Consider the following 14,778-nt stretch of genomic DNA (forward strand, 5'->3'; position numbering starts at 1 on the left):
TAGAGGCCAAATCTTGGTTTCCTAGGTTTCCATTTTTTTGTAGCCTCTCGGCATACTATATTTGTGCTGAGCAAGATTCACATTCGATCCCATAAAGTATCTCCATTATCCCAAGTACCTATAAAAAATGTAGAATAGTTATTGGTAAAATATGATTAAAAACCACAAAACAATTTTGTAAATTTAACGACTTGTATTTGGTACATTAATGTAATTATCAATTACTTTGTCATTATAATCATCATTGTTCTCCAACGATATTTCTTCTCCATTTGTGGGAGGAGGATTTTCTACAATTGTTGTTGCATTATATATGACATCTTTTGTTGTTTGTTTCGTATTCCACTTGTCTAAATAATTTAGTATATAAACTATGTTGTAAAAATAATTAATTTAGTATAAGTAATATTGTCATTAAAATAGTATCTTAGCCAAAAATAATGCTTGCATTTTAAACGGAAAATATATTATTATACAAACTTGCATTGCATTGAATTTATAAAGTTAATATATAAAGAATAAAATAATTCATTCAAATATTTTTTTTAAAAATACTAAAAAATATAATTGATATTTACCTGTGAAACTATTGATACTAACCCGTGCATGTAGTTTTTGTCCATGATACTCAATTGTGTCATTTTTTTCCATTTAAATTGAAACTGCTACAGCTACTGCACAATTTATTTCTTTTAACAAAAATAAAATTATTTTCATTAAATATATTTCTGAAGGATTGTGTTTCTTTATGAGTAATAATATCATTAACATCATCATCTTTTCTCTCTCTCTCTTTTGCAAACTATTGAATTTTCATCCGCATCTATTTGAAAATAATAATGATTAAATTAGACTTATTGTCATTTTTGGTCCATTATATTTCACACTTATTTCACTTTGATACTTTAAGTTTTAAAAGTTTCATTCTAATCCTTTGTGTTTATAGAAATTTATTGTTTTTGTAATTTTTTCAATTTTTTACTAGAAACGTTAATTTTCTATTAAATTTTAAAAAATGACTAAAACGATAGTGCAGTAATAGTCATGTTGGCGGCAACAACAATGGTTATAGCAACGATGGTGGTGGTGGTGGTAGTAACTAGTAACGATGACAATAGTCATGTTGGTGGTGGTCACGTTGATGATCATTATGACAAAAACGTTCATGATAGTAATGGTTGTAACATCCCAAAAGTAATTATTTAGATAAAGATTATCTAAATATATCTTTTAATAAAAGGAAAGATAAGTTAAATTGTTTTAATATATTAGATTGTTGTTTTTATTTTGAGAAGATGTTAGTAAAATAATATATTAGATTGGTTAAATATAATAATAAGTAAAAATAATAAAAATAAGAGATAAAGAAAGATTGGTTAAAGAAATCTCAAAAGATATAATTTTAAATTAGTTTATACAAGGATAGAGAGTTCATTTCCCTAGAATCACAAATGAATCGTCTCTCGTTAGTGGGTTGCTCAAGGATTTAGAAGAATGAAAAAAGTGAAAAATTTCTATTGAAGCAATCGATAGAAAAGAAGAAAAATAACAAAGAATTTGAATTAATTACGTCAAGAGGTGGGCAAATTTACTTAACAGGGTTTCTTTTAGAAACTGTTTACGAAAGCGGGTCTCATTTATAACAAATTGCAGAGGGGGTTCGTTTTTTACGTGGGTGCCGCCATTGACACCGGCGGGAAGCGTGAGCCGCCAGTGCTAATGGCAGGATAATGGGTACCGCTAGTAGCAACATCGGGACAAGCACGGCAGAAATGGGTACCGCCATTTCTCCTGGCGGGACATGCCTACGTGGGCAGTCCCGCCTTTGGAGCTGGCGGGATAGGGGCAAAGAAGACCCGCCTTTGGAGCTGGCGGGATAGGGGTCTGTTCATGGCTGGTCACATCACAGCAGGGCCTATGGCATATGATGATGCACTCACATGGCATACACAAACACATTAACGTAAGGTATCTGCAGTGTTTTTTAACTAATGTAAATTTTTATTGCTCTCTCACTTTGATAATCATGTATTAAAAATTGAAGTTTTAATCTTAAGCATCATTTTTTTATAATTATAATCTAATGATTAAAATTAATTTTTCTCATTTTTCATTTAATACATCTTCATCATATTATTATATACAGCATGCATATAGACACACGTATAAAGAGAAATAGAGAGATAATAATGTTTGTTTTTCCAAAATGTCCAAGTAGTAGGAAAAGCCAAATCATGAAAACATTTTTGTGGGAATAAACTAAAAAATTATTCTGTTCAAAGAAGATGGAAAACAGAAAAAATATACTCTTTCATGCACAAATTAAACAATTTTTTTCTCATTTTTTTTATCTTTTTTGTTTTAATTTTTTTTATAATTTTAAACACATTTTTTATTCTTCTTTCTATACAACTAAACAAGAAGAGAACAATACTAATTTTCTTATCTTTTATTTCTTTCTTATCATACAATTTGAAAAAAAAAAGCATTTATATATTTTCTATTCCTTTTCCTTCCTTATTTTTCTCTTCTTACACTTTTTTCCCATAAATCAAACATACAGTTTTTTATATAATAATAATAATTTTAAACCACTCCACGTGCATAGGTTTGATGGGACTGAAGCTTGGAGAGTGATGCTGAATGATGAGACTCAAGCCTGATGCAGCTAGGGTTCACATGCATTGAATTTTTTTTTATGCAGACTAGGGAGGAGAATAGGGCATTGTATTGGATAGAGAAATCAGAAATCACATGCATGCATGACCGCTTAATCAGCTACGCATGTAGGAGGTGACTTCCATACAGAGTTACTTTAATAATGGTGTATAAATTTACGTACATTGCTTTTTGCTAAAAAAATTCTTTAAATAGAGCAAACTTGAATCACACTCTGCACAAATTTGAGACCGAAGAGAGTATTGTGAAAGAGGAAGAAACAGTTTTGAAGTTTGATTCTATAGTAAGTAAGGATGTTTTATATTTATTTAATTAAAGTTTTCTTTCATTTTGTTTATTTATGATGTACAAATTTTTTATTTTGAAGTAACAAATATTATGGTTAGAATGAAATTTGAAGCTCAAATTTAAGTGTATTAATTTTGTAAATTACATTTTAAATTTAAAAAATATTAGTAGTAATTATTTGTAAGCCTTTTTGTTAATGGTTTTTGCATCTGAATTATTATTTGACATATAATTTAATTTAAGACAAAAAATAATTACATGCTATTTCTTAAGTATTTTGTTGTTTGTTCTGAGTACGAAGTTTTATTTTACTTGTAATAAAATTTAGTATAAGTTAACAAAAAGAAATTGTAATTTTAATTATAAAAACAATAAGAAAAATATTACCAATTTTAAAAGTCCCGTCATTTAAATTTACTAACATGGGAATAACAATTTTTCGTTACTATATTTATTAGTAATTTATTGATTTTTAATAATCATAAAAGAAGTTTACTTGGATTTTTAGATTATTTTATACTAGATCAGGTCTAATACTTGTCCAGTTTTCGAAAAATAATAGGTGAATATTTTATCTCTCCAAGCAATCACTAGTGCAGAAAATTAAAAAATATAGTTGAATTAATTCTTTAACACTCACTAATTTTGTATCTCTTTGTTTTTATCACATATATCATATTAGTTATTATACTTAAATTGTATATATTTCTTTTATCTCCTTGTCTCACTAAGTTTCAAATTAGTTGTTCAGCGAGTATTTTTTACCTTACATATACGCGCATGTAATTTAATTAATTAACTATTGAGACTATTAAGTAGACATGGAGGAAAAATTACGCCTTATTTGTCATATGTATATATATCATATATCCTTCATTACCGAATATATGTCATTTGAGTTAAGTAAGTTGTTCTCGTTAATTAGTACTGAAAAACGACTTCGAAGATACAAATATTGGGGCGCCTAGGCGTGTTGGCCATGTTCCGTCTGAAATTTTTTTAAGTGTAATCCTTTCATTTATAACCCTTCCATTTTGTGTCTATCTGGAATTTTTTTGAAGTTGAGGAATTTTCCATAAATTATTTAATTAGAGTACTTTTTTTTAGAATAAAGTATGAATGTGTAGTTTAAGTTTAATAGAGGAAGCAAATAAATATTTTATATTTAATTGAAGTAATGATTTTATTTGTTAGACTAATATTTGAAGGCAAAGTTTAAGTGAATTAATTTTTTTAATTAGAATTTTTATTATAAAATTAGTATGAGTAATTATTTATTTTAAAACTACTATTGTTATGATTAATTATTTGTAATTTTGATGATGCAGGTATATCATGAATTCAATTATTACAGTGTTGTATTTCAACAAAAGAGTATATGAAGACAATGATGGTGTAATATTTGAAGGCAGTAAAAAGGTCATTCAGATTAAACGCGGAATTAGTTTCAATGCTTTGAAAAAAAAATTGGAGATAAGGTAAAGTTAGAAAATAATGAAATTATTTCTACTATAAGTTGTAGATTTTTAGTTTCAGGAAAATATGTTGCATTGCAAATTTGTGATGACGAAGATGTTGAAACTATGATCGAAAGTTTTCAACAACAACAACAAATGTCAGTTCTAGAATTGTACGTAGAAAAGGATGTTGCTGGTGGTTCGATGTTTCATGCTGCAAATTCTGTTACGTCATGTAGGCGTAATGTATCTCATCATGAATCGGAACTGCCAAGAAATATAAGTAATTTACATGATGATGAAGATGATGATGATGATGATTACCTTGCATCTAACTCATACGTTGAAGAGTCTTTCGATGAAGATGATAGTGATGATGGAATATCTGATACAGACGATGAAGTCACTGACATTGTTGAACCAGTTTCAATTATTCACCCAACCGAAGGTAAATGTTTGTGAAATACAAAATTAGTTGAATACATCTATCTTTTTATGAGAATTGTATTTAATGGTAACTAAATAGGAGTAGTTTGTTGACATGATTTTTTTTTAAATTATTAGGTGTACCACAAATTCAAAATCCATTTTGGAATGATGCTATGCATTATAATAATATCAATTGGAGTCATCCGGATGAGGAGGACATTTGTGGTCTGGACATGCCAACGACTTTTAATGTTGGACAAGAATTATATGTTGGCATGGATTTTGACAGTAAAGATGCGGTCAAAAATGCACTGAAACAATATGTGATGAAGGTGCATCAAACTTTTAAGGTTGTTGAAACGAAATCACACAAATATATCGTTTGTTGCCCCAACAACACCGAAGAGTCTCCTTGCCCTTTTTATATGAGGGCAATTTTATCCAAAAAAACTGATGCATTGAAAGTGACACAATGGGGTGGACCGCACACATGTCTAAATATGACTATGACACAAGACCATGAGAAGCTTGATTCAAATTTAATTGCGACTTGCGTAGTAGGTACGTTTTTTATGTTCATATTATCCTACTTTTGTGTTATTTGTTATTTTAATTTGTAATTTTATTTTATTATTTGAATTACAGGCATGATCAGAGAAGATCCATCAATAAAAATTTCTTTGATTCAAGAAAGGATAAATAGTGAATTTTCCTATAAGGTTTCATACAGAAAAGCATGGATGGCCAAACAAAAGGCGATTGCAATTGAATATGACGATTGGGAAGAGTCGTATGCGAAACTCTCGTCATGGCTAACACACATGCAAAATCATTCTCCTGGCTCTTACTTTCAAATACTACATGACGATTTTATTGTTGGTAATAGGGTAAGTCGCGAACATCGTCAGTTTCATCGAGTATTTTGGACATTTGGTCAATGCATAGAGGCTTTTAAGTACTGTAAGCCAATCATACAGTTGATGACACACATTTATACGGCAAATACCGTGGGACCCTGTTAATGGCCACATCGCAAGATGGAAATGGTGGTGTTCTTCCTCTAGCATTCGCCGTGGTCGAAGGCGAGACGCTAACAGCATGGTCATGGTTTTTGGCCCACTTGCGTGAACACGTCACAGATAAGAATGGAATTTGTCTAATATCTGATCGTCACGCGAGTATAAAGTCTGCTGTCGCTAACGAACATCTTGGTTGGCAACCTCCCCACGGTTGCGTCCGACACATAGCCAGCAATTTCAATCGCAAATTCAACAACGCGAAACAAAAAGAGATGTTCAAGAAATTTGGTAAGGTTTATTTTATACATTAATTTAATTTGAGTTTGATGTCTACGTACAACTTTTGATGATAAAAAATTTGATGCAGCGTACACTCCTTGCAAGCATGTGTTTGATCAAAACTTAGAAAAATTTCGTCAACTGAGTCCAGCCATAGCAAGATGGATTGATCGCATTTCAAAGGAAAAATGGAGCATGGCTTACGATACATCTGGACGACGATATGGTCACATGACAACCAACCTATCAGAATGTGTGAATAAGGTGTTGAAAGATTGTCGCAGCATTCCAATAACAGCGTTGGTGAAGTCAACATATAGTAGGTGCCGAAAGTACTTTGTTGATCGTGGTCGCCAAGCCCAAAGACAATTAAGAGAAGGCCAAATTTATTGTTCTAAGCTTGTTACAGAACTTAGGAAAAATCAAGAACAAGCTTGTTCGCACATCGTTCGCGTGTACGATATCCACTCGACAAGGTTTGAAGTAGAGGAGACCTTCAATCCTATAACGCAACGTGGCAGACAAAAATGGACAGTTAACTTGAATGGCCATTATTGTCAATGCGGAAGGTATTCTGTACTTCACTATCCATGTTCACACATTATTGCAGCTTGTGGTTACGTGAGCATGAACTACTACCAATATATAGATGTTGTTTACACCAATGAACACATCTTAAAAGCATACTCCGCACAGTGGTGGCCTCTTGGGAATGAAGCGGCAATTCCTCCTTCTGATGAGGCATGGACACTAATCCCTGACCCAACTACAATTCGTGCGAAAGGTCGGCCAAAATCAACAAGGATACAGAATAAGATGGATTGGGTCGAACCATCTGACCACCGATAAAAATGTAGTAGATGTGGAGCTGAAGGGCACAATAGGCGCCGATGTCCAATGCAATCTGACCGTGGGAGTAATTCATTTAATTGATTTATGTATGTTACATGACTGACTTGTATTGCTTTAGGTTTTGTTCAATGTATTTACTTGTTGGTCTTCAATGAAATCGTCAGTTAGTTTTTGTTGAATGTGTGCTTCTAATGAAATATAATTACATTTAGAAGTTCAAATAAATGGACTGGATCAATCGAGGTTCAGTGACATTGGTGTTGATCGTTAGTTAGAAACGATAGTGTGTAAGTATTTTGTCTACCTTAGTTTTTTTAACTATCTACAATGACAAACTATGGACTTAGTCATTATGGTTTAGTGTCTAAGTATTTTGGTTTAGTGTTTACGGTCTTAGCCTTAGGTTTTAGTGTTTAGGGTCTTAGCCTTAGGTTTTAGTGTTTAGAACTATGGGATTAGGGCTAAGTTTTTTTATTTGAAGGGTTAGGGTTAGTTCTTATTTTTTTAGGGGCTAGGGGTTACTTCTTATTTGTTATGGGTTAGGGCTAAGTTTTTTTAAGGGTTAGGGTTTAGTTCTTATTTTTTAGGGAAATACAATTACATTTAGAAGTTGAAATAAAATAACTTTTTTTTGAATGTGTACTTCTAATGAAATAAAATTACATTTAGAAGTTGAAATAAAATTACTTTTTTTAAGGGTAAGGGTTTAGTTTTTATTTTTTAGGGTTAGGCTTAGTTTTTTTATTTTAGGGTTAGGGTTGAGTTATGAAAATTTTAGAGCTAGGACTAATTTTTAGGGGTTAGGGTTAGGTTTTTTATTTTAGGGTTAGGATTTAGTTCTGAACATTGAAGGGGTAGGGCTAATTCTTAGGGGTTAGGGTTAGGTTTTTTATTTTAGGGTTAGGGTTAATTTTTTTAGGGGTTAGGGCTAAGTTTTTTTAAGGGTTAGGGTTTAGTTCTTATTTTTAGGGAAATAAAATTACATTTAGAAGTTGAAATAAAATAACTTTTTTTAAGGGTAAGGATTTAGTTCTTATTTTTTAGGGTTAGGCTTAGTTTTTTTATTTTAGGGTTAGGGTTTAGTTATGAAAATTTTAGAGCTAGGACTAATTTTTAGGGGTTAGGGTTAGGTTTTTAATTTTAGGGTTAGGGTTTAGTTCTGAACATTTAAGGGGTAGGGCTAATTCTTAGGGGGTTAGGGTTAGGTTTTATTTTAGGGTTAGGGTTTAGTTCTGAACATTTTAGGGTTATGCCTAATGTTTAGGGGGTTAGGGTTAGGTTTTTTATTTTAGTGTTAGGGTTTAGTTTTTATTTTATAGGGTTAGGCTTAGTTATTTTATTTTAGGGTTAGGGTTTAGTTATGAAAATTTCAGGGTTTAGGACTAATTTTTATGGGTGAGGTTTAGGTTATTTTTATTTTTGGGTTAGGGTTTAGTGCTGAACATTTTTGGGTTAGGGCTAATTTTTACGGGTTAGGGTTAGGTTTTTATTTTAGGATTAGGGTTTAGTTCGGAACAGTTTAGGGCTAAGTGCTTATATTTTATAGGTTAGGGTTACTGTTTCATATTTAAGGGTTATGGGATACTTTTTATGTTTTATGGGTTAGGGTTTAGTTCACATTGAAGTTCATCGTTACTTAGAAACATTAGTTTTTTCCTTTTGGCTACCTTTGTTATTTGGTTTAGGGTTCATTGATTATTATAGTTTGATACGCGACATAAATTCTATCCATAAGTAAGCCTTAATAAACTGAATATCATACATTACGCCATGAATGTCAAATTACAAATATACAACAAAGCCTTAATCAACGGAGACATGCAAATCATTCATTTTGGTGTCCGTGATGCCGTGAGGATGTGCCACATGGTCGATCCCATCTTCGTGCTTGGCGATCAGGATTTCTTCTGCCCCGATGCCTCCCCGCTTCTTCTTCGTCAGCCTCCGCAGAAAATGCGTGACGCAAATCAACACCGAATAAGTCACCCGTATTAGGTATTTGTCCCGGTACATTCCATTGTGTTCCTAACGGGGCATTAGGTGTTGGAATTGGTCCATGATATTGCTGTGAAGGGGTCATTGTGGGCCATGAAAAATGAGCTTGTGTTTCCGCAAAACCACCGAACGATTGCTGGGTTGCAGAAGTATCAGTGTCATGACCCTGAAAAGGATACTGATACATCTGTGTCGGATACTCAGCAAAATGTTTGTGGCGTGTAATACATTCCATGGCCACGCTCCGCCATTTGTTGGGAATATTCTTCCGCTTCAACAGTGTCCCTTCTTCTGTCTATCCCCTGAGTTTCAATACTTGACTGAAGCATGTGAAACTGTTGTGCGGGAAATTGACGCTCTGATGCGGGACCATGTGACACTGGCTCAGTGACTCTCTCTTGCTCTTCGGATAAAATTGTAATTTTTTCCACATAAGGCACGAGATCATCAAATGTGCATGTTTTCCTCCCTTGAGGAGACACCATGTATTGTAATGCCTCCGCAACTTCACCCTACATTTATAAGGGTAAGAAAATTAATGGTCATCATTAAATAAAAGTTCAAGTTAAAATTTGAAAAAAAATTAAAAAATACCAATGTAGCCGTCTTTGCATTTTCTGGGTCAACAAACATCTTTGTCTTTCGCCTATACCAGACCATGTAGTCCGAGTTAAAACTCAATAGGCATTCTTGTCGGGGATAAGCGTCGACCCTAAATGCATGGCGATTATTCCACTGCTGAATCATTGGGGCGAACAATTGCCCCCAATTTTCGTCATGTTTCCCCTTTAATGTTATGTCATTAATGTTTAGGGGTTGTGAAGGAGACTCTGGAACTGGTTGTTGCATCCCAAATTGTCTCAAGACTCTGTCCGGTTGGTGCCACTCAATAACTTGGAAACAAATTAGTGGCACCACCGCGTACCACGCGAGACTTCCGACTAAACAAACGGGAGGCAACAATGACAAAACGGTTGATGGGTAAGGCTCCCACACAAACTGCATATAACAACATAGTTGTGAACATTGTAGTAAAATAAGACATATAATTTTTTATTTTACAAATACAATAGCATGGTTCTTACCTCATGACGTTTCATAATATCGAACTTGCGACGAAAAACTTTCACATCATCATTGCCGATATGTTGGTTTCCACGTCGCAACCACCTACAAAGAATAAAATTTAATATACCCTAAAACCATTTATTCTATTAAAATGAAAGACACTGTTAAAAATGACTGACCTGTGCCCTAGTGGTGTATTTTCTATTTGGGAAGGAGTCCTCTTTGGAGCCAAGGTGGGACATCGTTCCCATGCCCACAATTGTAGTAAGATGCACATACCTCCAATTGATTTAGTTTTATAATCGGTGGCACTGCACATCTCTCTGTATAGAAAACTAAGTACGACAGCTCCCCATGCATATCTGCCACATTCTTCAAAGTCACGTAAAAATTGAAGGTACCTTACCGAAACTCTGTTACTGGTTTTGTCAACGAACAAGACACCTCCAATAAATCTCAGTATCCATGCACGGGCAAACCTTCGTACTTGTTCTTCGTCGTCGTCATTATTAATTTGATCAAAATGGTGAGCCAGCCAACTTAATTTAACCACACTACCTTTAATTTCACCTTCTTGTGGTCTGACTCCCAATAATTCCTCACATAAATCAGCCCAATCAAGATTTGTTGGATCGATTAATGGTAAACCATCCACACTTATACCTAACAACACAGAGACGTCTTGTAGAGTGATAGTACACTCTCTGCATCTCATGTGAAACGTATGTGTTTCCGGCCTTCATCTTTCTATCAGAGCACTAATTAGTGAGGCATTTATTTTTAAGTATTCCATCTTGATAATCCACCCTAAACCAGATTGTTGAAGAAAAAGAAAAATTTGTTCTGGAATTTGTTCTTCCCCTTGATACGTGGGGACAGCTCGTCTGATATGCAATTTCCTTTCTTCTTCCCCATTCCAAACATGTTCTGAAACATGCTTAGGTTGCATCCATAATACATCAGTATCGATGGGGTCAGATTTAATGTTAATGTGTGAAGAAGATGATGATGAAGATGCCATTGCTGCTGCAAAATAAAATAATATTAAATTATGTGAAGAAAACTTTAATTTATTAGTAAACTTTAAATTTGTAAAAAATCAAACTCGGCAATTTTTAATATATTCTATACATAAATTAAAATACACGTGAAGAAAACTTTAATTTATTAGTAATTTTTTTTCTACAATTAACAAATAAATAATTGAATAAAATATGGACTAACAAATTATTTATAATACAAACAAATATTGAAATGCAAAAAATCATTTCAATAATATATATATACAATAATAATAATAATAATGTACAATGTATCATATATTTAATCACTTAAATTTTCTAAAACAAATAATATTAACGTACAAATTAAAACTAACAAATAATATATATACCATTCTAACTAAAAAATAATTAACTCAAATAATATTAAATTATCAACTCATTTATTTAAAATACAAAATTATAATACTAAAAAGATAAATTTACGTGTGTCAAGTGTCTAATATTACAATTATTTATTTAAGTGTCAAATATTTAATATTACAAAAACTAAAAATTTAGGTGTGTCTAAAATTTATAAATATATACCTAAAGATAATATTAACTTGTGCCTAATACTAAAAAATCTAATATTACTTATCTCATCCTAAAGTATCATCCATGTATATATATTTATTAGACTAAACTATCATCCGTCTAAATATATACCTAATACTACAAAGCTAATATCACATGTATAAAATTTAAGAATATACACAACAACTAAATATATATACACGTAATATTTTTATACTAACTAAACAAATATATAATATTCTTTTCAATTATACTTACTCATACAATTTTTTTACGAGAGATTAAGTTATAAAATAATTTCTTATTTAAAACTCATAAGAATAATTAGTTTGTCAACCCCTGCATCATATATTTTAATTCTATGAATAATTAAGAATATAATTAATTTAGATTCTATACAACATATGTAGTATACAAATAAAATAAATTTACAAAAATAATTGAAACAAGTTGATAAGAAAGAATAATTATTTTAGAAAACTTTATATTTCTTGAGTTAGAATATATTTTATTTTACAGATATTTCTAGAATTCATAATAAAATTCTCATTCTTTGATAAAAAAATTAATAATAATATTCTATGCTATGTTGTAATTACTACTAATACTAAAATATTATATACAATAATCAAATAACATCTAACAATATATACAATAACAATAACTAAATAAAATTTTAATTCTAACTAACCAAATAACAATTACTACTAATACTAAAATATTATACACAATAACCAAATAACATCTAACAATATATACAATAACAATAACTAAATAAAATTTTAATTCTAACTAACCAAATAATATTTTCATACTAACTAACCTAACCAAATAATATTTTCATACTAACTAACCTAACATTGGAATATTTATTAATAAGTAAAAAATAATAACACAATAGCTACTCATACGAACTAATTTAAACTTAGAACTTTTGTTAATAATAACTAACCTACTATTTACATACTAACTAACTTAGAATATTTGTTAATACTAATACTAACTAACTTAAACTTATAATATATATTAGCATATTTACTTTGAAAATACATACCAGGAATTTAAGGGCACTTGAAGCACACTTGAAGGATGAATGCACAGAAGAACACAAACACAATAATCTCTCATACTCAAGAAGAAGAAAGAAAGAGAAAACAAAGTAAGTTGTGTAAACGTAAAGAATGAGTTCAACATTTTTTTTATAGCTGAAAACTTAAACCCCACCCCCAACGTTCAAATTTTTTTAACGTTAAGATGCTATATAGTATAGCCTTTTCAGAACCTGAAAGCTATTGCAAGGTGCAGACCATGAAAGCCTTCAACGTGAACCTAGGTGCAGGCTTTTCAGAAACAAAGCTAACACGTGAACCATGCATACGTGAACCCACAGAAGCCTATCCCGCAGAACCCAGTGGCGGCATCCCTCTCTCCCCCTGTCCCGCAACCGCCACTGGCGGTACCACCCCTGCAACACCCTCTCTCTCCTGTCCCGCTAGCTCCAAGGGCGGGACACCCTCTCTCTCTCCTATCCCACCAGCTCCAAGGGCGGGACACCCTCTCTCTCTCCTATCCCCTCCCATCCCGCCAGCAGCAATGGCGGCACCCCTCCCCCTCTCTCCTAGTCAGCCCCTATCCCGTCATTGGCACTGGCGGTTCAAGCTTCCCGACAGTGTCAATGGCGGCACCCACGTAAAAAACGAACCCCCCCTGTAATTTGTTATAAATGAGACCCCATTGCGTAAATTGTTTCTAAAACCAACCCTCCTTCGTAAATTTGCCTCAAGAGGTGAGTAAAATAACCTTTTTCAAAACTTCGATGATATGATTATTCAAGGATTTTTACTGTGCAAAATTTATTTCCCCTTCAAACATTGTGCCGTTACATGCACCGTATATGCCTAGTTGCTTTTGGTCTATAATGAATTATATTATAATATATCCATAAATTGAATTGCTTTCAAATTTAAATAACTGTGGTAAAGAGAAATTTGGGTGCGAATGATATATATATATATATATATATATATATATATATATATATATATATATATATATATATATATATATAAACATAAACATTGATGCTACTTTATGGTATTTTCTCGTAAGTGTGTATATGCCTTGTGTGTGAATGATAATATTGGTATTTATATACTTGTGTGTTTATTTAATTATATCTGTGACTGATGCATTATTCATATCATAAATTGATAATTTTGAATTATATGATAGATACCTCTATTTGAGATGGAGATAAAATTATTAAAGATACTTCTATTTGGGATGAGAAATAGATTTTGGACACCTTCATCTATGATAGGGAAGACAATGGGACGTCATTACATATAATATGAGCTCATACACCCTTGGATGAATCTAAGATTCACACTGGTTGAATCTTGTGATTCTAACAATCACTAAGTTGTGTATGTTATATTTATTTGAATGCATTGGGTGTTGTTGTTTTTGTAAATATTTTATTTATTCAGAATATCATGAATTGTGATTGTTTTAGTCTGATTTTTATTGGAATATATATATAATTTTATTTTAAATTCATTACAAATATCATGACTAATTTTCTAGATTACCATGCTTGCTGAGAATGACATTATTTACAAACACTCTAGGTTTATTTTAATTAGTGAGATTATCATCTCATTAAAAGTGTTGTGTTCAAAGCACCAGGAAGGATTTGCTAGAATTTAAGATGCTTGAAGACTTGCTTACCTTTAGATACATTTTTTTTAACTTTGTTAGGACTCAAAATAATATGCCGATACGGCTAATTATGTTATACTCTTGGCGTCTGTTATTTTAGATGCCCATATTTGAGAACAATATTTTTACTTATGTAAAGATTTATTTATTTTACTTTATTTATTATACATGAGGTATTTTCAGACTAATATAATTTTGAGATTTCGTATTTTTTTAGTATGTATTGTTATTTTGATGAAGGGCGTTACAATGCTCGTGGTAACAAGTTTGGGATATCTTAAGATGTCATAAATTAAATCTTTAAGATATTTGATTTTTTGTTTAATAAATATGGTTAAATTAAATTTGAATTTAAAATATTTTAATTTTGGTCTTTCCTTTTAATCTAATAATTGAGATTGATCATTCTCATTT

General features: G+C 31.7%; 1 protein-coding gene across 1 annotated transcript; it reads right to left on the reverse strand.

Moving 5' to 3' along the window:
* Nucleotides 1–9,198: 9,198 nt before the first annotated feature.
* Nucleotides 9,199–10,573, reverse strand: LOC102662216 (uncharacterized). Its single transcript, XM_014769581.2, has 4 exons — nt 10,546–10,573; nt 9,924–9,997; nt 9,593–9,784; nt 9,199–9,510 (listed from the first exon to the last, which is right to left on the reverse strand). The coding sequence occupies exons 1-4, from the start codon at nt 10,571–10,573 to the stop codon at nt 9,199–9,201; spliced, it is 606 nt and encodes a 201-aa protein (XP_014625067.2).
* Nucleotides 10,574–14,778: the final 4,205 nt, after the last annotated feature.

The sequence above is a fragment of the Glycine max genome, chromosome 17, assembly GCF_000004515.6.
Source record: "Glycine max cultivar Williams 82 chromosome 17, Glycine_max_v4.0, whole genome shotgun sequence".
Classification (NCBI taxonomy): Eukaryota; Viridiplantae; Streptophyta; class Magnoliopsida; order Fabales; family Fabaceae; genus Glycine; species Glycine max.